Source organism: Somniosus microcephalus, chromosome 8 (genome assembly GCF_052327205.1).
Source record: "Somniosus microcephalus isolate GS21.2 chromosome 8, FLI_Smic_1.0, whole genome shotgun sequence".
NCBI lineage: Eukaryota > Metazoa > Chordata > Chondrichthyes > Squaliformes > Somniosidae > Somniosus > Somniosus microcephalus.
The window spans coordinates 83,411,608-83,434,314 of record NC_140994.1 but is presented as its reverse complement, the minus strand read 5'-3'; the positions used below and the strand labels follow the sequence as shown (position 1 = coordinate 83,434,314).

At 40.1% G+C, this 22,707-nt stretch overlaps 1 protein-coding gene across 6 annotated transcripts in view; it reads right to left on the bottom strand.

Annotated features, from left to right (window-relative positions):
- jmjd1cb (jumonji domain containing 1Cb) overlaps positions 1-22,707 on the bottom strand; it is a 385,858-nt gene that overhangs the window by 132,527 nt on the left and 230,624 nt on the right. For all 6 annotated transcript variants that reach the window (XM_085994973.1, XM_085994976.1, XM_085994975.1 and 3 more), the window contains one exon: positions 4,982-5,095. In XM_085994973.1, the coding sequence (XP_085851099.1) occupies positions 4,982-5,095 (114 nt within the window). The remainder of the gene's footprint in view (positions 1-4,981; positions 5,096-22,707) is intronic.

Genomic DNA, 22,707 nt, shown 5'->3' with positions numbered 1-22,707 from the left:
CTCCCCATAACCTTCATTCCTTCTGACACAGATGAGTTATCACAGGAAGTCCTGGGGTTTTGAAAATGCAGCAGAAACCATAACTGCATTTTGCACACAACAGGCTTAGGCTAATATTAGGGCTTTTAAGATAAGGTTCGTAGTCAACTAATTGTTGTAAACTTGCCATTGTATTTATTTTATTCTCAGAGTGCAGCAACTGAAACAGTGGATAGATTTAGTTTCAATTTTTTTTAAATTCTACTTTTGTTATAAATATCACAACTCATTTTCTTGACAGTAAGCAATGTACCAATAAATTTTTGAATTACCTCGTGTCAGATAATATTGGCTGGGCTCTCAGCCCTGAAAGCTGTAGGTTCAAGGCTCACTGCAAGACTTGTGCAGTTCAGTCCAGTATTGAGCGAGCACTGCATTGCGAGTTTATTCCAGGGACATCCCTTTTGGATCAAATGTTAAACCAAGGCCCACACTTGCCTGCTGAGATGAATGTACAAGATTGCACTGCAGATCAATATCTGAAGAATAACCTGGTGCTTTGGGAATCTTGAGGCCCTGACAAGGTACTGAATAAAAACAACTTTGTTCTTTCTTTACCAAAATCCCTCCATCAGCATTTAGACGGAACCAGACCCAGTCAATGCCCTGAATAATTCCATTGCTAAATTGTGGTCACCTTGGCGTGAGTCATGTAGGAGTGAATATTCGCTCATACATCGACAATATTTAAAAATGTAGTCAATTATATATTTTACAGCAAAGCAAATGGAATATATATTAAAGATAAATTGGTAATTCATTTTGAAGATTTGGATTGAAAATGATCACTGAACAAACGGTTGGATGGACTTATTTTCGATCATGAGTTACGATCTAAAAGGTTAACCTATTAATCAGAGGTTCGCAAGTTACTGTGTTTTACTAACCACAAAATGTAGTCAACGCTAAATGCACAAGACATAATAGAATATACATTTGCAGCAACTCTGACTAAAATTGACCTAAAAATCTATGAAACAGTGAAGAGTACAAGAAACAGCAAACATTCAAAATAATCTTAGCGTACAATTAATACTTTGTGCAGTAATCACATATGTAAAGAGTCCTTGAAGGAACTTACTAAGCAGATTTTAGTGTTCATTATTAGGAAACCTTGCTGCTTGTTCTGTCCTTCAGATCTTTTTTCCCTTTTTGGCAGACTTTCAGCAATATTGGCTCAGTGTTAAGTAATTACAAAATTCAACAACCTCCTGTGCAACCCACACAAAGAACCTTCCAACCACATGCCACAAGACTCAATTCCTCTTACAAATGTAAACAATAAATGATGTGACTAGTTTAACAACTTTAATACATACATATTTAAATCTTCCCTTAAATGAGAAATCAATTTCTAAAGTTAATGCAGCTATAGGCTGTATCCTTCACATTAACCAGACATTTATTTTCTGAAGGTTACATCTTACATGCTGAATATCACTTTAGCTGTTTACATACAGAACTGACAAAGCAGATAGAGAAACGCCATAACACAGGCTGTGGCCCCAGCCTTGAACCATGAAAAATGAACGCTATCCTCTTTTACAGAAAAGGTACACCTTGAACACTACATGAGATTAAACCTCACCAGAAGGGCAAGATCCCACAGGTTCAGCCTGAGCCATGGATAGTTGTGACATATGTATTGTTTTGTGATATGGACACACACTGCAAGGCTGTGTTCCCAGGTATGCCACTAACAGTTTTCGTCTCCAGGCCACAGCACTGGCAGTGAATATGAACCCACCACTCCAAGATGTGGCCTAGCCTTGTTGCCATGGTTATTTCACCCCTGCTGTCGGGGTGGATCTGCAATGATATTCCTGCCAGTCACACAGCTGCGCCTGCTCATCTGAAATGCAAATTTTGTCTGTGCACCCACCAGCTGCAGTCACTCATGTCCTATCAAGCATACATAAGAAACCTTCATCCAGTTTATTTAAAAAAAGGCATTCCTTTCCTCTTCCTTCAAGCAAAGATTTTTACCTCTTTTTTTCCATTCTACCCTACTCCTTTCCCTGATTATGTACTTCCCTCCTTTCGTAATCTACATTTGCCGTTTCTTTCTTTTCACTTTTAACCCTCTTCCCTGTTATCATACTCTTCCCTGATCGTGAGCTTCCTTTTCCTGCTATACTCGCATGCGATGAGAGTTCTGTTGACTTCTTCACTCCCTTTCCTTGACTGGCCCTTGGCGGAAGTTTTTTTTTTTTTTTTTTAAAAAGGTGAAAAAATTTAAAATAAAAAGCATCAAGTCATCTGAGGCTAAAAAAAAAGTAAATCAGTAGCCCGAGACCAAGAAAGAGAGCAAGTCCACGGCCATCAAGAGGCAAAATGGTGACCTAAAGCTTGGGAGTGAGAGCCCAAGGCCGAGACAGTTCGCTGTGCTGGGAGCCTTTCCAGGTTTGTTATATGATGGATCCCTGCTTATGGGATGGACCAGTAAGATCTGTCATTACACATTTATCACAAATAATCAGATTCCCTAAGATGAGCCTTCACCAGACATAATTGACGGGACTGCACATATATCTGACAGGCACATTACAGATTAATGCAATTCAGGGCAATAAAGGAGGGCCAAGTGAAGGAGATTTGCTGTCTTAAATAGCATTGATTCTATCTTTAACAGCGCTTTGGAAAGGAGCACAGTTAAGCTTCAGAATTAGAACTTATGGAAACAAATAGATCACCTTAACAATACTTTCTTTCTGAATTGTAATGCATGTTCAATTTTAGCCTTTTCCATTAGAGTACTCCCTTATGATTCCAAACACATTCTTCCACTAATAAATTTTGAAAGCTTTAGAGTCCTATTACTCTGAACAAGTGCTGTTCAATACTTTGGTCATTAGCCACATGTGGCTAATTGCATTTCTGATTAGAAAACAAAAAATGAGTAACTGACACCATCGTTGGGCATGCAATCTCAATACTTATTTGCATGGTGTAAGCACGTGGACTTGAACCTTTTTGTGCGTTTGTTGACATAATGGCAAGATGAAAAGCAGAGTGTGTGAGTATGGGAGGGGCAGGAACCTGATTGCAGGGATTCAAACTGAGTAATGGGAGAGATGGGTAAAGTAATATAATACAACATGTTCAAGAACTTGAGAGGAAAAGGAGCTTGGAGATGGGGCAGTGATTTGCAAGGACAGAGAAGTCAGGTCTGGGGTTTCTTGAGAAGGTATGTAATGATGGCAGTTTTGAAAGGGAATGGGACAGTGCCCGATGAGAGGGAACCATTTAACATATCAGCTTGTATGGGGCCAGGAACGGAAGTTGTATCGGCAGTGGTTTAATGGGAATGGAGTCAAGGGAGCAGGAGGGCTTCTCAAAGATGAGATAAGCTTGGAGAGGGAATGGGGAGATAGAAAATGAAGGTAGGTTCAAGGCTAGGATGAGATGCATACATGAACATGATGTTTGGCTTGGTGGGAAAGGGGAAACAGAGAAAGAGCAGAGGCAGCTTAACGGATGATTCTCAATCTTCGTGACAAAGAAGTTCATGAGTTCTTAGCACTTGTTGGGAGGCAAGGGTGGAGGGGGCAGGGGAGAATGGTATAAGGAGATGGTTGGTCATGGAGAAAAGATGATTCTAGAGTAGCAGGTGGATTTGACAGAGGAGAGTGAAGCTACCAGTGGTAGAGCTTGCTGTGATCAAGCCAGATCTGATGATGAATGGCTAAGCCAGCTGTGCACCAGACTCACTCAAGTCTGTGAAACTTGGGATTTGAGGGAGCCAAGTTGGCCATACTGGGGATGGGAGAGAATAAAGATTTTGCTGAGGTTAAGGGCACTCTAACATGTGAAGGAAATGATTGAGAAAATCAACAGCTGCAGAGGTATTGTGGCAAATGGAGGGCAAAAGGCTAGGCAGTTGGCAGCATGAAAGTGCAGTTATAAGTAATGTGGGGAGAATTGTTTTTTTTTTTTAAAAACAGGGGTAGACACAGAATAAAGTGTCGTCAGAAAGGGGATGGAGAGGTATGGGTGGTGATGGATACAAGAAAGTGGTTGCATGACCTTGTGAGTGATCAAGACCACAGCAGTAGAGCAGCCAAAGGAGATGGCCCTGAATATGGGTAGGAGAATTTATATAGCGGGAGAGATTTAAGGAGGACAGGGAATTTAGAGTTGAGAGGGAAAGCAGAGCCGAGATGGAGATTGAAATCACCAAGGATGAAAGGTCTCTCATAACAGAGGCTGAGAGAGGATTTTGCAGGAAGAAATCAGGGATGGGGTGGCGGGGGTACAGTAGACAAGAAAGATTTTAAAGGAGTTTTAAGAAGGGTGAAACATGGCGAGATGTGTGAGGAAGAAAGTAGAAGGAAAGACCGCGTGTGACTTGGTGATATGACGGTCATCACTACTGCGGTTTTGGCAGAACAAGTGGTTGAAAGTACAGTAGTGGGGTGGGGAGCCATCAGTAAGGACCAAGATATTGCCATCCATGAGTGAAGTTTCTCAGTGTTTCATCAATACAATCACCAACAGTAAATTTATAAATAGCAAGGGCCTTGTTCGTTAGTAAATGGATATTCTGGGGGGAAATGGAGAGGGGTGGTGATTGTTGGTCTGCTGGCAGAGTTCAGAGTGTGATGGGTGGGATGAGCTGGATGGGAAGGAGGTTGGCGATGTTAGCTCCCAGTGGACATGCTGGATGGGGAATAAAGGAGGATGGGTGGTTGGGGATTGTTGCTGAAAAGGCAGCAACAAATGGGTGCCTTGATGAGCTCTTCGACTTACACAATCATGGATACTACAATAAGATATCATGGGTTGTGTGTGTTACAAGGTAGATTTTTGGGGGGAATTTTTCTAACTCAATTTAAATTTATAAAGTGCTTATATTCCACAAAGAAAAGTTGAAATATTTAATGGTTAGACATAATATTTTTCAACATTACAAAAATTTTGGTCACAATAATCATTGTCCTACCTGGTAGAGCTGGAAGGCACTATCCCCAGGTATAAAATTCAGTTGTTTATCCACAAAGAATTCTATTGCAATTAATAAATGAAGCACAGTCTTTCCCACTACAGACTTGAATGTCTAAACAAAGAAAAACAAGGAAATAACTTAGTTGAAGCTTGACTGATTGAATGCAGAGCAATTAGAATAACATTTTTGTCAGAGATCCTGAAACTAGTGAAAAAACAGATCTGCCATCTTGAATAAAATACAATGCAAAAAGCCAACAAATGCACAAGGGCATCTCAAAATCTGCTGATATCAAGTTGGCTTAACATCAGAGCATGCACCTACATACATGCTTTGAATTAACCTAATTCTAATGTATTTAATTGTATTCTGCATAAAGTCAAAGTCCACTTCTAAAATTAGTGAATATGTGATAAAAGTTCAACTGTCAACATTTTTGCTTTTCGACTGGGATACAGTATCCCAATCTAGGATATATATCCTTAAAACAAAGCTTACAAAATAATTTTACAAAAACAAAAATAAGCATAAATGGTGGCGGCAAACACAAGATATGTATACAAAATTCCACTCTGGTGCAGTACAACTATAATACAAAGAAAACATGAATCTCAAATTGCTGCTGCACATAAAATATTAATACAAAGTAGCACATAAAATATTAATACAAAGTAGTACACAGTCCAAAGAGGTATTAAGAAACAACTGCAACAAAACAAGTATAAATAGGGTCTGGATAGTTCACAAGTCAGGCTTGCACAGAGAATAGTGATTTTGGTGAGGTGCCAAGGGCCACTGGTTCCTTACCCCACCATGAGTTTACTGACTTTGGAAAAGGAGTAAAAACCAGAGAAAAATGAAGGGGGGGGGGGGGGGGGGGGGGGAGAACTAGTGTGTCCATTTTTTTTTTTTTTTTAAATAAAGGTGTACTTCCCAATCCCACATTTTACTTTCCCATATTCTATTAACAATGAATTTTGCACAGGATCAGAAAAATTACAACACCGAGGATGTTCAGTACCTAGACAGGCACAACGTCAACTTTAAAATGCCCATGACAGAGTTTGAACAAGACACTTTAAGGAAAAGCTCTAGGCTCCATTAAAACAATTCTTAGGCTCAACCAAAAAATATGTGTACTCGAAGGTTAAAAATAAAGAATCCTGTGATCCTTTGTAACTTGAACTTAAATAACAAGAGATTGAAAACACCCTGCTGGATAGGTGGAAAACAATCTACTCCAGACCAAAACCTCTCTCCTTCTTTAAGGTAATGCTACATCCTTTTGTTGGATATTCCAACATTCAGACACAACAGAAAATATTCTTGTCTTTTGGAAAAAGAATTATAATGAGGTGAATCAAAGTTCTCAATCGGTTGGATGGCATCATCTTGGATAAGGTCACAAATACATCCTTTACACTGTAGCACAAGTATCAATGCAGCCCAAACGTCAGAGACTAAATGCCTCGAGAACAGCAAATCACCTGAATAGGTGATTCTCATGTTCCTCCAGGGGCAGCAGCGTTGCTGCCATTTGCTCACAGCATGGCTATGAGCTTTTGCTTACTGACCTCTTTGAACTGTCCGCAAACACCAAAGGAAAAAGAAAATGGAAATTGGTGACTTTCAAATAATAGCACTATATACAAACTTGTGCGTGCACAATAGTTTCTCTGTCACTATTGGTACTGTGGAATTTGCACAGCAACATACATGGGAAGGGTTTCGCAGGAACAGGAGCTTCAGCATATTACAAAACTGCTTCAATTGAAGTACTTCTGTAAAAGAAAGTGGGAAATAATATTCCAGTGATGGATGCACAGTCCACTATTACTTGAAAGTAGCATTGTTTTACCAGTTAGTTGCAGGAGTTAAAAAAAAACTACAGATCACAGTAAGTAGGACTATTATTGAGTCCGTAACAAGTTCTGGCATTATGGTATTTAAAACAATGAGGTAGACGCAGGAAGAATACGGTTGCAATATTAGAGCTGGGGAATGCTTATATCATCTCAAGTGTTATTTTTAAGTACTTAACATGCTGTGAAACTTTCCTCAGAATTGGCAGCACAACAGCACAGAGCATTGGAGCTTTGACAAACTGTCCAATGAAATGGTAGGACAGTGGGTGTTGAGGTTCAGACTGGTTCCAACAGCTCGCTCTTCAATAAACAGCCTGATGAGAGTTTCTGTAAGCAGACTGCATCTCTTACAAACTGAAACCGAACTCTTTTACTGTCTGTCATACTGAGTTAGGCAAGCTGTGTAGCAATGCATGTATTTATTTTTCCCTTGACCTGCATCAAATTTATTAATTTTTTTAAATTCCTGTAACACTAGAAACCAGGGCCACCATTGAAGTTGCTCTCCCCCACTGTGCCTGAAATGCTGCTGGCCCACATTTAACATGCCTTAATTTCATTTAAATTGCTTCCCCAGCAAAAAATCTTCAAAGCCTTCTTCACATTTTAAGAATCTTTGTTAAATTCTTCTAAAGTTTATTTATCATATCCCTGCTCTACTTTGCCTTATTTCTCGCTCAGGGTTCCAATGTCCTTTCCTCCAATAGGCCCCTTTCTCCACTGTCCCTCCCCCACACCCCGCACTGTGCTCCCTCCACCTCCATTCCTGCTGCTCAACCTCCTGCTATTAGCATTTCTCCTACTGTAACTAGTTGTTTAAATATTCATCCTCAGTCTTTCCCAGGCTTCTGACTTTTTTCAATTTATTAAAAATCTTCATATAGCATGCACTTCCTGCAACTGTCACACTTACTAACATTCTCCCATCACAACGTTAAAGCATCCCTGTTGTTATAAATCACGGCAGTCACTGACTCAGCATGGACGACGCCACAGGAGACCTTCTATAAACATTGCATCTGATGTACATTTTGTTTGTCACACTTTGCTACAGATGCAAAACAATTGTTAAAAAAAAGTAAGCCAATCATTTAATGCTGGGTGCTTCCGACCTGAAACCCGAAACTTACAAGCACTTTCCAGTCAGTACAGTTCCCTCAACAAACAATTGTTAAGTAAACACAGTCCCCTGTCAACTAGACTTGGCTTTAAAGGGAAATTGCTCCACTGCTGCAGCAGAATAACACATTGTGCATTACATCCAAGCAGCCAGTTAGAGAAATGTCTGATAGATCATCTGTGAGCCCGCTTTTTAAAAAATCAATCACCTTAAAAAAAAAAGGCGCACACTGTAATTTTGTTCAGTTGAGGAGAACGTTCTCTTCGTTAAAAGTTTCCAAAAGACATGCATATATGAAAGCACTTCAACACAAATCAGTCATCCAGGAGCATAAAGGATACCCAACTCGTTCAGATGACTGGCAGCACTGGGGGTGCTTCTGCATCTACTATTGAGCAAGTTGATTAAAGAATTACACATGTATTTATTATGGACAATGGCAAAAAATATATAGGTCAGTAATCAGCTCTCCATTTATATTAATCTTATAATAGTATGATAATTATAATGACCCATGTAACTTTTACACAAAAAACAAATGTTTTGCTAAAATAAATAAAAACAGCATCACACTGGAATGGATTTAAAAAGGATATGCAAGTCCCAATCATTTCAGTGAGAAAAATCAGAGAAATTAAGAGATTAAGGTTTCTTACTATTCCACACACAATGAAATGGAGCTCTTTTGTATTACCTGTACTACTACTCACTGGCCATTTGTCCAGCACAAAGAAAATTTCCATAACCAACACACTGCTTTTTACATTGGATCCAAGGTGTTTAACATGGCCTGTTAAAAGCCAATCCGTGTCGAGTGCTCTTAGCAGTTACAATTTTAAAAAAATGTAAACCATCTTTCTGCAGCAACCTCTGAAATTGGCAGATAGAGAACTCAGTTGGCCTACAGCCAGAATATATGTTGGCAGCTGCCAACAGAGGCTATGTTTACATTGCTCTGCTACCTCCAAAGTTCCAGGGAAAACCACTTCTTCAGGTGTGTTCACTTCCTCCAGAAGCAGCAGCACCACTCATTGACCGTATAATATTGCCGCCAACACCAAAGATGCCATCAGCAGCAGTGTAAAGTAAGTGCAGTGTGAACTACTTTCTGTTCCAAATAATGATGGAAGCGTTGATACTTTTTTTTAATGTTTAGCTGAGTTAACAACTGAATGGTCATTTTATCAATTCTTCAAGTATTTATCATTTGCATGCTGGTGTCTTGACAGAAAGAGGTTGCAGTAATCTACTCAGTAAGCACAACAACATGCTGTTTCATGTTGATGACAATATATATTTACAGTGTGATGTCCTTACATCAGTAACAAGCATTTTATAAACTAATTTGAAGAACCTTTATGCCAAATAGATACTATTTCTCAATCTGTATAATGACATTGAGCGTGACCTTTCAGGGGAATGATAATTCCGTATGAGGGAAAAACCCATAGCAACTGAAACTACACCACGCAATGTCCGTGGCCCGCCCCTTTAGGTTTTACTGCTACAGTCATAGGCTTTGGAATTCTTAATTTAAATGCTCAATCTTTAACAGTGTTAGTGCAGCATAATATGGAAACAAAACCACAAGGAGAAAAAAAAATAATTCATCATCTTTGTCTCGCATTAGTTAAGTCCTGTGTGTTGTACTTCTTCCTCCCTTTCCTGCTCCCAAGGAGGGTAGGGCTGCATTCAAAAGTGCTACAGCATCCTCATCAATTTAAATCCTAACAATTTAAATCCTAACATTTTCTGCCATTATACCACAATCCCCCATGACCTACCATCTCTACACATCATTATACTAAGAAAAAGAATGCCATCTACACCAAGTTTGTACCTCGACGTTATCTAATCTCATTACTCACTGACAGCTTTTTTTTTGTCTGCTTTCTCCCCATCTTTCCCGAAGGCACTCTTGTTTGGGTAGTTTCAAAGGCGCAAGTTACCTTGTCCAAGTGGCAATTCTTGAAGTGCGAGCCTAGAAAGTCACATCAGCAGGCTATTTCACTGTAGACCGCATCACAGCTAAGATCTATCTTGTTCTCACTTTTCAGCTTCATATAATGATCAGGAACTAAAATCCTGGGAGTATTTCCATGTAATGGTGCCGAGACTAATCGTAATACTGGCTGAGATCAGCACAGCTTATAGTTGTAGGAGAATTACAATTTAATTACACCGAATACAGTTTACAATAGTTTGGAGGAGCAGAAATTCTGTTCTATTTTCCAAAAGAACCTTCCGAAACTGAGACTTATTCCTTGAAATTGTACAAAAACAGGATGACACAAACAGTGGACTCTGATGCGATGTTGGATATCCTGAAACTGGTCCCAGAGATTTTCTTATAAACAAAAAGCAGATGCTAGAAATCTGGGTTTTAAAACCCCCCCCAGAAAATGCCTAAAAGATTCATTGGTTCAGTCAGCATCAATGGTGAGAGCACACAAGTTAAGGTTTCAAGTGTGGACCATTTGTCAGTTCTGATGAAGGGATTGCACCTGAAACATTAACATAGAAACATAGAAGATAGGAGCAGGAGTAGGCCAGTCGGCCCTTCGAGCCTGCTCCGCCATTCAATGTGATCATGGCTGATCATCCAAATTCAGTACCCTGTCCCTGCCTTTTCCCCATATCCCTTGATCCCTTCAGCCTCAAGAAACATATCCAACTCTTTCTTGAATATATTTAATGAACTGGCCTCCACCGCCCTCTGTGGCAGAGAATTCCACAGGTTCACCACTCTCTGGGTGAGGAAATTCCTCCTCATTTCAGTCCTAAATGGCTTACCCCTTATCCTTAGACTATGACCCCTGGTTCTGGACTCCCCGGCCATCAGGAACATCCTTCCGGCATCTAGTCTGTCCAGACCTGACAGAATTTTATATGTTTCGATGAGATCCCCTCTCAATCTTCTAAACTCCAGTGAGTATAAGCCCAATCGACACAATCTCTCCTCATACGTCATTCCTGCCATCCCAGGTATCAGCCTGGTGAATCTTCGCTGCACTCCCTCCACGGCAAGAACGTCCTTCCTCAGGTATGGTGACCAAAACTGCACACAATACTCAAGGTGCGGTCTCACCAAGGCCCTGTACAACTGCAGCAAGACATCCTTGTTCCTGTACTCGAACCCTCTTGCTACAAAGGCCAACATACCATTTGCCTTCTTAACCGCCTGCTGCACCTGCATGCTTACCTTCAGTGACTGGTGCACAAGGACACCCAGGTCTCTTTGCAATTCCCCTTCTCCCAATCTATTGCCATTCAAATAATAGTCTGCCTTCCTGTTTTTGCCACCAAAGTGGATAACCTCACATTTATCCACATAATAGTGCATTTGCCATGTTTCTGCCCAATCACCCAGCCTGTCCAAATCGTACTGGAGTTTCCCGACATCCTCCTCGCAGCTTACCCTCCCGCCCAGCTTTGTGTCGTCTGCAAATTTGGAGATATTACATCCTATTCCCTCGTCCAGATCATTAATATATATTGTGAACAGCTGGGGTCCTAGGACCAATCCTTGCGGTACCCCACTAGTCACTGCCTGCCACTCGGAAAACGAACCGTTTATTCCAACTCTTTGCTTTCTGTCCGCCAACCAGTTCTCTATCCAAGTCAATACCTTGCCCCCAATCCCATGTGCCTTAATTTTGCACGCTAATCTCTTGTGTGGGACCTTAGCGAAAGCCTTCTGAAAGTCCAAATACACCACATCCACTGGTTCTCCCTTATCTATTTTACCAGTTACATCCTCAAAAAATTCCAGCATGATTTACCTTTTGTAAATCCATGTTGACTTTGTCCGATCCTGTCACTGCTTTCCAAGTGCTCTGCTATTACATCTTTTATAATAGACTCTAGCATTTTCCCCACTACCTATGTTAGGCTTACCGGTCTATAATTCCCCACTTTTTCTCTACCACCTTTTTTGAATAGTGGGGTAACATTAGCTACCCTCCAATCCATGGGTACCATTCCAGAGTCTATCGAGTTCTGGAAGATGATCAGTAATGCATCTACTATCTCTAGGGCCACTTCCTTAAGTACCCTGGGATGTACACCATCAGGCCCTGGGGATTTATCGGCCTTCAGTCCCATCAATTTTCCCAACACCATTTTCCTACAAATACTGATTTCTTTCAGTTCCTCGCTTTCATCAGACCCTATGTTCCCCGGCATCTCTGGGAGGTTATTTGTGTCCTCCTTTGTGAAGACAGAACCAAAGTATGCATTTAGTTGGTCTGCCATTTCCTTGTTTCCCATTATAAATTCCCCTGATTCTGACTGTAAGGGACCTACGCTTGACTTCACTAATCTTTTTCTCTTCACATATCTATAAAAGCTTTTAGTGTCAGTTTTTATGTTCTCTGCTAGCTTACTCTCATATTCTATTTTCCCTTTCTTAATTAATCCCTTTGTCCTGCTTTGTTGACTCCTAAACTGCTCCCAATCCTCAGGATTATTGCTTTTTCTAGCCAATTTATACGTCCTCTCCTTGGATCTTATGCTATCCCTAATTTCCCTTGTTAGCCACGGTTGAGTCACCTTTTTTGTTTTATTTTTACGCCAAACTGGGATGAACAAATTCTGTAGCTCATCCATTCGGTCTTTGAATGTTTGCCATTGCCTATCCACCGTCAACCCTTTGAGCGCCATTCCCCACTCAATCCTACCCAACTCGCTCCTCAGACCATCGTAGTTTCCCTTATTTAAATTGAGGACCCTTGTCTCTGAGTCAACTACTTCATTCTCCATCTTAATGAAGAATTCGATCATATTATGATCGCTCCGACCCAAGGGGCCTCGTACAACAAGATTGCTAATTAATCCTTTCTCGTTGCATAATACCCAGTCTAAGATGGCCTGATCTCTGGTTGGTTCCTCGACATATTGGTCCAGGAAACCATCCCGTAAACACTCCAGGAATTCCTCCTCCACGGTATTGTTACTAATTTGGTTGGCCCAATCGATATGTAGGTTAAAGTCACCCATGATGACTGCTGTGCCCTTATTGCACGCTTCTTTAATTTCCCTTTTAATGCCATCCCCAACCTCCACCTTACTGTTTGGAGGTCTATATACCACTCCCGCTAATGTTTTTTCCCCCTTAGTATTCCACAATTCTACCCATACAGATTAACTTGTCCATTTCCTCCATAGGTGCTGACTGGCCTGCCTTTTTTAATTTTCTAGCAATATTGTTTTACACAATAAGTGTTAGAAAGTGTTTTGAAAATGTTGTACAAGTATGGAGAGATTTAGTTAGCACAAGTCACACTTTGATGTATTCATGGAATAACGTAACACACAACTCGGCAGAGTATGCCGAGGTGCAGTTTGCTACTTGCAGCTAAATGAAATGCTTCAACCTTGAAAGTTAAACTCACAAAAGTTGTGGTCTCCAGCATGGGACACTGAATTAGGAAACAATGTGCATGATGAAAGAATCATTAGAATTTAAACAGCAGTATGCCAGAATCATGTAATTATTGATAATGTACAATCACTATATTGAATTGAAATTTATAAAAGAACAAGAAACTGTTCATTAAACTGAAAGATGATAGAAGTCCTTCTGGATGCAGCAGAGCAGCAAAATAGCCCAGTTGTCATTCGGGCAGCTGGACATTTGTGGCTGTTTGCTAAGTGATTGAGTTTCTCAGGCTCACTACTGCATGTATAGGTGCTCTTTTGTTGATTGTATGGCACCAGTGCAGCAGCACTCAAGCAGAGAGAGACCCACAACTGTAGCTTTCCTCTTTGGTAGTGTGCCACCAGCTCCCACTGCAACTGTTGAAGGGTCAGTAAGATCGGGGCCCATATTTTGCACTGTCGCCAACAGTTCTTGTAAAAGTTTGGGCCCTGGACACTGTTCAAGGCACAGAGTTTCACTGTTTTACGTTGGTAATTTGCTGGCTGGCAATGGTAGAAGTACCATGTGCACCAATGGTCCATGATCAGTGTAGAAGCACCATGATGATAAAATGTCTGAACCTGCAAAGTCCAGATAAACTAGCCAAATTGATCGTATCTATCCATTGCATTTTAAAATGTATTGAATTTTTTAAAATTCCCTCAAGCAGGATCAAGACAATGTAATTTAACACAAAACAAATGGCCTGTCATTCAGCTCCATCAAAAGCAACAGGGAAAACTGTTTAAATGTACACAAAAGCAAAATACTGCCTTCTAGTACCTTGCCCAAGTGGGGGGGAGGGTATGGCAGTAAAGCCTGACCCTGCCCTCACCTGACATGCACACTTTCCACCAGAGGTGAGTGGGTAACAGTCAGTTGGGGTAGCCTAAATGAGTTGCCCCCTCGCTGGACCAGGAATCTTAAGGCCAGTTGTTGTACTCTTACTGCCAACCCAGCAAAGACCAACCAACTCAGCACAAACTGGGAACTGCACCTGGACTTTGCCTCAGTAGCTCATTTCCACATTGGGTACTATATTTATGAACCGAGTTAGATAGAGAGCTTGGACGTCATCAAGTGGATTTAAACTGCAAATATTTTACCAACATTTAGATATTTAACACAAGGTGAAATTGGCAATCTTCATAATGTACAGGCTATATGCAGAGTCATCCTGTGCTACACCACAATCAGATGCACTGACATAACTGTATCCTCTGCTATACTAAATCCTTCACAGCTGTCCACACCATCAGATAGCCATAATACAGCAGGGTACATGCTTAAAAAATTGTGTGACAGTATTGAGTTGCACATCAAATCTACAGTAAATATTTCGACAAGGGAGTGTACTAGAATGTAAAGAAATGCTGACTGAATTCAAGCATAATTGAGCTATCCAATGTCTGTGCAACTGCATCACAACAGATATGCCAAAGGTCTAAGGGAAAGGCTGCCATCTGACAAAGGTAAAAATGGTGTACAATTCTGGTTGTACAAGAACTGAGAGATTAAACAGTAATTACTATACAGAAACACAGTAAAGGTGGCCATCAGTAAAACGACAAACAAGAAAATGTTTCCAACCTATAAATACATGAAGCTAACACAGCTGCTGATAGTTTAACAACTGGGACGAGTTTGAACCTGCCTACACACGGTTCTATTAATAAAGAAGATCTTAATGGAGCCCTACCCAGAATGCATCTCCGTGCTGTAATGTTCAGCCAGACACTCAGATTTGCAACACTTCTACATTCTTTGCAGCCGACATGATAGTTTGACGACGGAAATGTCTGCTGCGCTGCAACTGTATCCTGTTTTGGGCTTGGTGTGGGACCACATTCCATTCACATGAAAACAGCAAAACAGATGAGTTCTTACTGAAAAGAACTTCATTTTAAAAATCAAATGCTTCAACCAAGTGACAACGCTTATTTAATTTTAAATTTACTTAGCAGAAGGTTAAATAAATATTGCCATTTTATGTTAAATATATGTCAATAAACATGTCTTAAGAGCAACAAAACTTGTGAAATACCTATTCACTAAACAACTTTTCGTAACACAAAAACATCGACACTTTTACTGACCAAATATAACCCTATCAAACGACTTTAAGTTGCTGTGTGTGGTTATTAATACTTATCTATGCCTGGTTAAAATTAAGTATTCTTGGACGCTACTTAGTGATAGAAATCATAAAAGGTATCGCAACTTCAGCCACAAGCCTCGTCACAGCAATCCGTTCTCATTATGCAGACATGTTGGAATGTCACGTCCAGCTGCCCACCCATTCAGTCAGCACATGCAAGAAATCGTGGTTACGCTTCAATAATTTAAGCTGGTATCGAAAATTGTACTTCCATCTTTTGTTATCTCTCATCAGTTCTCGCATATTAAAAATGATCACTCCTTTTACTTCATTTAGTATTTCATGAAGAATTCGGCATTTGAATATAGTTCGTTCTGTTTTGTGCAGTGCCATCGGCGCCGTGTTAAATAAATCAGCCTCGCCAAGCCGATTTTTGTTCAATGCGGTCTCAAATAAAGGGTGCTCTACTAATATTACCCACCTCACGACCCACTTCAAACCCTGCAAGACAGGAACAAAATCCGAAAACCTATTTGGTCCCACGGAATTCCTCTCGCATGTGCAGCCAATGAACACTCTAGCGACCCGCGATTACACAGGCCGATATTCAGGCTACGGATGATAGACTTCCGATCAGTACATGTTCAATCGCGGGGTCAGTGAACCATTTCTGATCAAAGGGAAACGAAAACAGTTGACGGTGGCGCGTTACTTTTCAGCGATTCGGTATCTAAGTCGTAACATATTAAAACTGCAAATAAATATATATTTTTTAAAATCGGACCTTTGGAAAAGCTACCGCGAGTACCTCTGCTTCCAACGAGACTGCTCTCTCTCTCCCTCAAGCCTGAACGCGGAGTGTGCAGAGGCGGATCACTGATCTCCCTTTGTCATCATTACGTAGTGTTAACGAATGAGAAACCCCGCAACTGTGGCACTCACTGTAAAGATCTAGGTCACGAACATTATGCTGGGATTGGCTGTCTAACCAACTGTCCAAAAGAGATAAGCGAAAACAAGCAACATAAACGTAATCAGACCGCTCTGTGCCATGAGTTGTAATTTGGACTTGGTCGAAATTTCCCAAGACGACTGCACAGGGGCATGGGTAACTCTATTCGATCTGTTTCTGTGCCGATAGCTCGTACGAAGCGAAAAAGGGCGGTGCTTCGAACTAAACCCAAGTCACAGGTGGTAACACAGTCACTTGCAGCATGAGTCATGTAACTGATTACTCATTGTCTAACCAAGAGATATTCAGAGAGTAGCATTACTTGCTGCACAAAACAAAACCCAGATTACTGTCGACAATTTTCGACTGGTTTCCTTGCAAACAATACCCGAATGTTTAACTTTCCAGACTCTTCTAAAGAGAGACACTTTAACTCGTCTTTTCCCATTACAGATGCTGCCCGACCTGCTGTGAATGATCTCTTTTTGTTTCAGACTTCTAGCTGTGTTTTTTTTGTTTTTACAAATCACTCAAATACTAGATTCGGATCCCAAATGATGCCATCCAGACCAGGAAGAGGATATCACTGCACAATTTTTACCTCATACAGTACTAACTTTTAAGACCGAGCTCTTTGTTTCCTGATTCGAACATAACAATTACAATTCAACTGAATAGAACTCGCTTTGAGAATCTGGGTTGAGTATAGTAATAATTATTGTTGTCACTGCACGTTACAGCTTGCTGCAAAGAAGTCATTAAGTCAATAAAAACAGAACATGCTGCAAGACACAGCCGACCAGCCAGCAGCGTGGAAGCATCAGACAAGTTAAAATTTCATATCCAAACATTGACTTCTCGCCACAGATACTGACTGACCTGCTCCATTTCCAGTATATTATTTTTGTTGTATAATTTCAGTATTTGCAATTTTTTTTATTTGTAATGAAATTATGCTTGTAGATTTACATTTATTCATGAGTATGTGGAAGGATGCAAACATTAACTTGAATTAAAATGCTGCCCAGAGTGGAATAAGAGGAAGATATTCTGTTGCTGTTGAAAATTGCTGCTCATATTCACTTATGACGATCCTGCATAATTGACCCTTTTTAACAGACATCTGGTCCATGCTGAAAAACAAGCAGAGATTGTGTGACAGGTTCCATACCATAAAACTAAACACAGAGCGTCCTTTGTCTGCACGCCACTACCAGCCATCTATGGGATCAAGAGCACACAGTACTCCGTATTAACAAACAATCCATGACCTTCAATTACAAATTTGGCAAACTGCCAGCAAATGGTTATAGTAGTAATGCATAATTAAATTCTGCTGGAGTAACCAGCAAACCTGTTTATGGCAAGAAATACATTATCTGCTGCAATTATTAAATTAATTAATACATTAAAATACATTTTATTGTTGATTCAAATGAACTGTACCATTAACAGTTAACTTGACTGTAATATATTCCACAGCTGTTGTGAAGTGTTGCTGTATCAGGAGGTTTGCCTGAATCCAGTACAGAACAGTTAACAGACAGAGACGACACCATACTTTTCAATAAAAATCTGGATTTATTCAAGTCCTTGGCATAAAACCTAAAGTTTCGAGTGAGCAACAAAGGTCTTGAAAATAAAGAGTACCATTAAATAAAATGTTAGGCATGCCATTGGTTTTTAAATTCTGTACATTCAGACAGCTATGTTTGAATTCAGCGAACGTACACATTCTAATATTTGCTTTATTATGAAAATAATTTCTTAAAAATCAAATGAACAAAAAATGTGTATTTTATCTTTACAATAACATTGCAAAGAAAGAAAAGTTGTAAAGTTTACAAAATTTGTAAACATTTGTTGTTCAAGCATTTGGTAGACACACAATTCAAGCAGAACAAGCTGGATAATTTTTTTTTCCTCCTTTGGAAAATTGGCTTTCGTACAACAATCCATTTCGTGGTCTGGCTGAGACCGAGCAAAGTTCTCCCAATTCAAGAAAGTGATGTTGAAGTCACAAGCAGTCATGCGATTTGAAACCAAAATACTTAACTGGGGAAACTATCAGCTCAATGTGAGACACAATAGATGGATCACAATTGGGGGGGTGGATCAGAATGTTCTGTAATTTGTCAAAACCAACATAAAATGTTGCAAATCTGATAAAAACTGAAAATGCATCTGAAAGAGAAAAGAAGGTTGATGAGGGTATGAGCCTTCATTGTAAGGTTCATACCTAAAATATTCATCTTCCTTAGTCTTTTAGATGCTCATTAACATGCTGGGCATTTCCAGCATTTTTTGTTTTGTCCTGTGCAGGCAGGGGAGAGTGAGAAAATAATTCTCCCTTTCATGCTGGCGCATTGCAAAAAAGAATCTAAAAATTTATGGAAATGCCGACTGCCCATGCCTTTTAAAAAAAAAAGATAATCTGTAGTTTATTTAAAAGCATTAGTGTATCCCTCACCAAATTACTGCAAATGAAATAATTCTACCAAAGGTCTGACCTTCAAGGTTCACAGATTGGACACAGTAGTCAAAAGCAACCAGTGCCCAATGAATAATACCTTAACCAGGATTAATGTCTTTGGAAAAGAAGGGGACAGAAAGGGGGGGGGGAAAGAGAGAATTAGCATGCTGGTACAAAAATATGTTGAGGCAACATCTTGATTTCCCCCCCCTTTCTTTTCAACCTTTCCATTCACGTTTAAAAATCCCAAAAAGCTGGTTAAAAGAGTGAAAAAATCTATCTTGAAATAGTTAGTAGCTTTTAATCACAAGTACCACTGAACGAATTCTCAAGGGGACAGTTACATTATGCCTTCCAGCTATCACTCACTGGAACATTCCACCAAAGGATGTCAAGTTATTTTAGGGATGGATGTTATCTGATCAATTTGTTTTCTAAAAATTACCATCAACTGTCAAAAAGACTATAAAGTCAACAACACTGAATTAACCTGTTAATCTTGAGTGAAAAGAAACAGAACTGTCCCCATTATTTTTTAATTAACATTTTTTTTCTACTTTGAAGTCTTCTGCAATTAAAAAGGAAAATAATCAACTAAGACAGACCACAATTACAATCAATGTCAAAAAGTTTATTTTTCCATTTTTAATTTATGAAATTGATCTGAACGACAAAAGATCTTGGAAAAATGGATACTGCTTTTTAACGGATTGGTTCTTGTACAGATCCACAGTTGTGGATTAGAGGATGAATCATGAAAATCTCAACAGAAGTAGAGTAATCATGAAATAGTGCATATCCCCTCAGACATCTGTAGTGGGGAAAACTACAATCGGGATGACAGCATTCAGTAGCAAAAGTACAACTTGTTGTAATTGTTTTCCTTTAGGCTTGTTGTTATAAAGCTAGCAGACGACAGTTGGGTCAACTGTTATATATTGATTGATGTACAAGTCAAGATCCAGTACAGCCTTGTCTGCAATCGAGCACTATCAAAATCAGATATCCATTTTAATACAAGATAATTTCACACTGGCGGTTCTGGACTGTTAATAAACAGTTAACTTTTTTTTGGCCAAATGTCCAAAGCTGCAAGTGTCGGAAATAGTGCCTTAGTCTTCTCATTTTTGATCCAACAAATGGGAAGATCACGATTTTTGTCTTTCTTTACTGAAGCAGTTTTCCCTATATGTTTCCACACAAAACATTATTTATATATCCATATAGTATATGAATACAAAAAGTAGCAGTATTTAAACCTGTAACCCAACAACATTGTGGGAAACTCCTGTCTCCCTAGGCTAACTAGTTTTTTTCTGCATTTTTAATGTGGTACCAACATTTTTAAAAAGTTTCTAATTGGCTGAAATTCTGCTTTAAGAATTGGTTTTACGAGTCATGCAGGCATGGACTAGTTGGGCCAAATGGCCAGATTCTGTGTCATACACCCTATGTACTCCGATATAGTTGAGGTAGAAGATCAGCCATGATCTTACTGAACGGCCTACTCCTGCTCCTATTTATTATGTTCTTATGTATAAACATGCATAGCATCAGAAGGGTAAAAGGTATAGCTAATTTTGTGTTCATCAATGCAAAAGATATCAGTGGTGAGGATTGGAATACTTCTATTTTGGTCATCCAGTTTCAACATCAAACACAAGTCAAAAATCCCTCCACTTGATCCTAACAAAGCAGCATAACACCAACCTTGGAAGAATATCCTTGTCAGAAAAGGGTGAACTTTTTCATCTCACCACATCTGCCATTTTTTTGCTAGCATTAAATCTAGCATCAAAATTAAGCAGTTTTATTTAGACTGACAAAACATTGAACCTTTAAGTCTAGCAGGGAGAATGTGATCTTTTCAGTCTGGCCAGTATTTGAACCCAAGTCCCAGACGTGAAACAACAGTGTGCTAATCTATTGTATTTAATATTGGTATCCTGAGAATCAGTCACTGCATTACTTACCGAGGTCGCAGAACAGAGTACAGATGTGCTGGGTGGAGATTCAAGCCAATTTATATTTCAATATTAGCTATCTAGGTATACACAACCGCATCATTCCACCCGATTTCTCTACCTTAGAACTGGAATGCTCACATCAACTGCAGATGATGACCCAGATGGTGGTGAGGGAGGTAGAGGATAGAAAACAGTTAAAAATCAGTTTGCTCAGTCCTATAAAAGAGCTCACTTATATTCCAGTTTTCATTTCTGGCAAGGAGTCCATATATGAAATGTTAACCTATTTCCAGCATTTTCTATATTCAGTTCCCTCTGTGTGTGGGATCTTGTTCCGTGTAAACATAGCTGCAGTGATTGCCTACATAAGAATCACTGCACTTCAAAGTAATTAACGTTTTATATAAGTGCTTTAAGATGTTTGAGAGAAATGATACAGTATTCTATAAATGCAAGTCACAGTTTGGCTCAGTGGTAGTCTGAGTCAGATTGTAGAATGAAGCCCCTATCCAGAGACTTAAACAAAATCTAGGCTGACACCATAAAGAATCTTATAGCACAGAAAGAGGCCATTCGGCCCATTGTACCTGCTCTTTGAAAGAGCAGTCCAATTTATTCCCACATCCAGCCTTTTCCCTATAACCCTGCAAATTAGTCCTCTTCAAGTGTATGTCCAATTGCCTTTTGAAAGTTTCAATGGACTATGTTCCGATAAACTGTCCCTCCTCATCCTTCTCGACCTGTCTGCTGCCTTTGACATGGTTGACCACTCCATCCTCCTCCAACACCTCTCCACCATCATCCAGCTGGGTGGGACTGCACTCGCCTAGTTCCATTTTTATCTATCTAATCATAGCCAGAGACCCACCTGCAATGGCTTCTCTTCCTGCTCGTTGCCTCCGGTGTCCCCCAAGGATCTATCCTTGGCCCCTTCCTATTTCCCATCAACATACTGCCTCTCGGCGACATCATCCAAAAACACAGCATCAGTTTCCACATCTACGTTGATGATACCCAGCTCTACCTCATCACCACTTCTCTTGACCCCTCCACTGTCTGTAAATTGTTAGACTACTTGTCCGACATCCAGTACTGGATCAGCAGAAATTTCCTCCAACTAAGTATTGGGAAGACCGAAGTCATTGTCTTAGGTCCCCGCCACAAACTCCGTTCCTCAGCCACCAATGCCATCCCTCTTCCTAACATCTGTTGGAGGCTGAACCAGACTGTTTATAACCTTGGTGTCATATTTGACCCCGAAATGAGCTTCCGACCAGATATCCACGTCATAACTAAGACCGCTTATTTCCACCTCCGTAGCATCGCCCATCTCCGCCCCTGCCTCAGCTCATCTGCTGCTGAAACCCTCATCCATGCCTTTGTTACCTCCAAACTTGACTATTCCAATGCACTCGTATCCTAACTCGCACCAAGTCCCGTTCACACATCACCCCTGTGCTCACTGACCTACAATGGCGCCCAGTTAAGCAACGCCTCGATTTTAAAATTCTCATCCTGGTTTTCAAATCCTTCCATGGCCTCGCCCCTCCCTATCATAGAAACATAGAAGATAGGAGCATGAGTAGGCCATTCGGCCCCTCGAGCCTGCTCCGCCATTCAATGCGATCATGGCTGATCATCCAAATTCAGTACCCTGTCCCTGCCTTCTCTCCATATCCCTTGATCCCTTTAGCCTTACGAAATATATCCAACTCCTTCTTGAATACATTTAATGAATTGGCCTCTACTGCCTTCTTTGGTAGAGAATTCCACAGGTTCACCACTCTCTGGGTGAAAAAATTCCTCCTCATCTCTGTCCTAAATGGCTT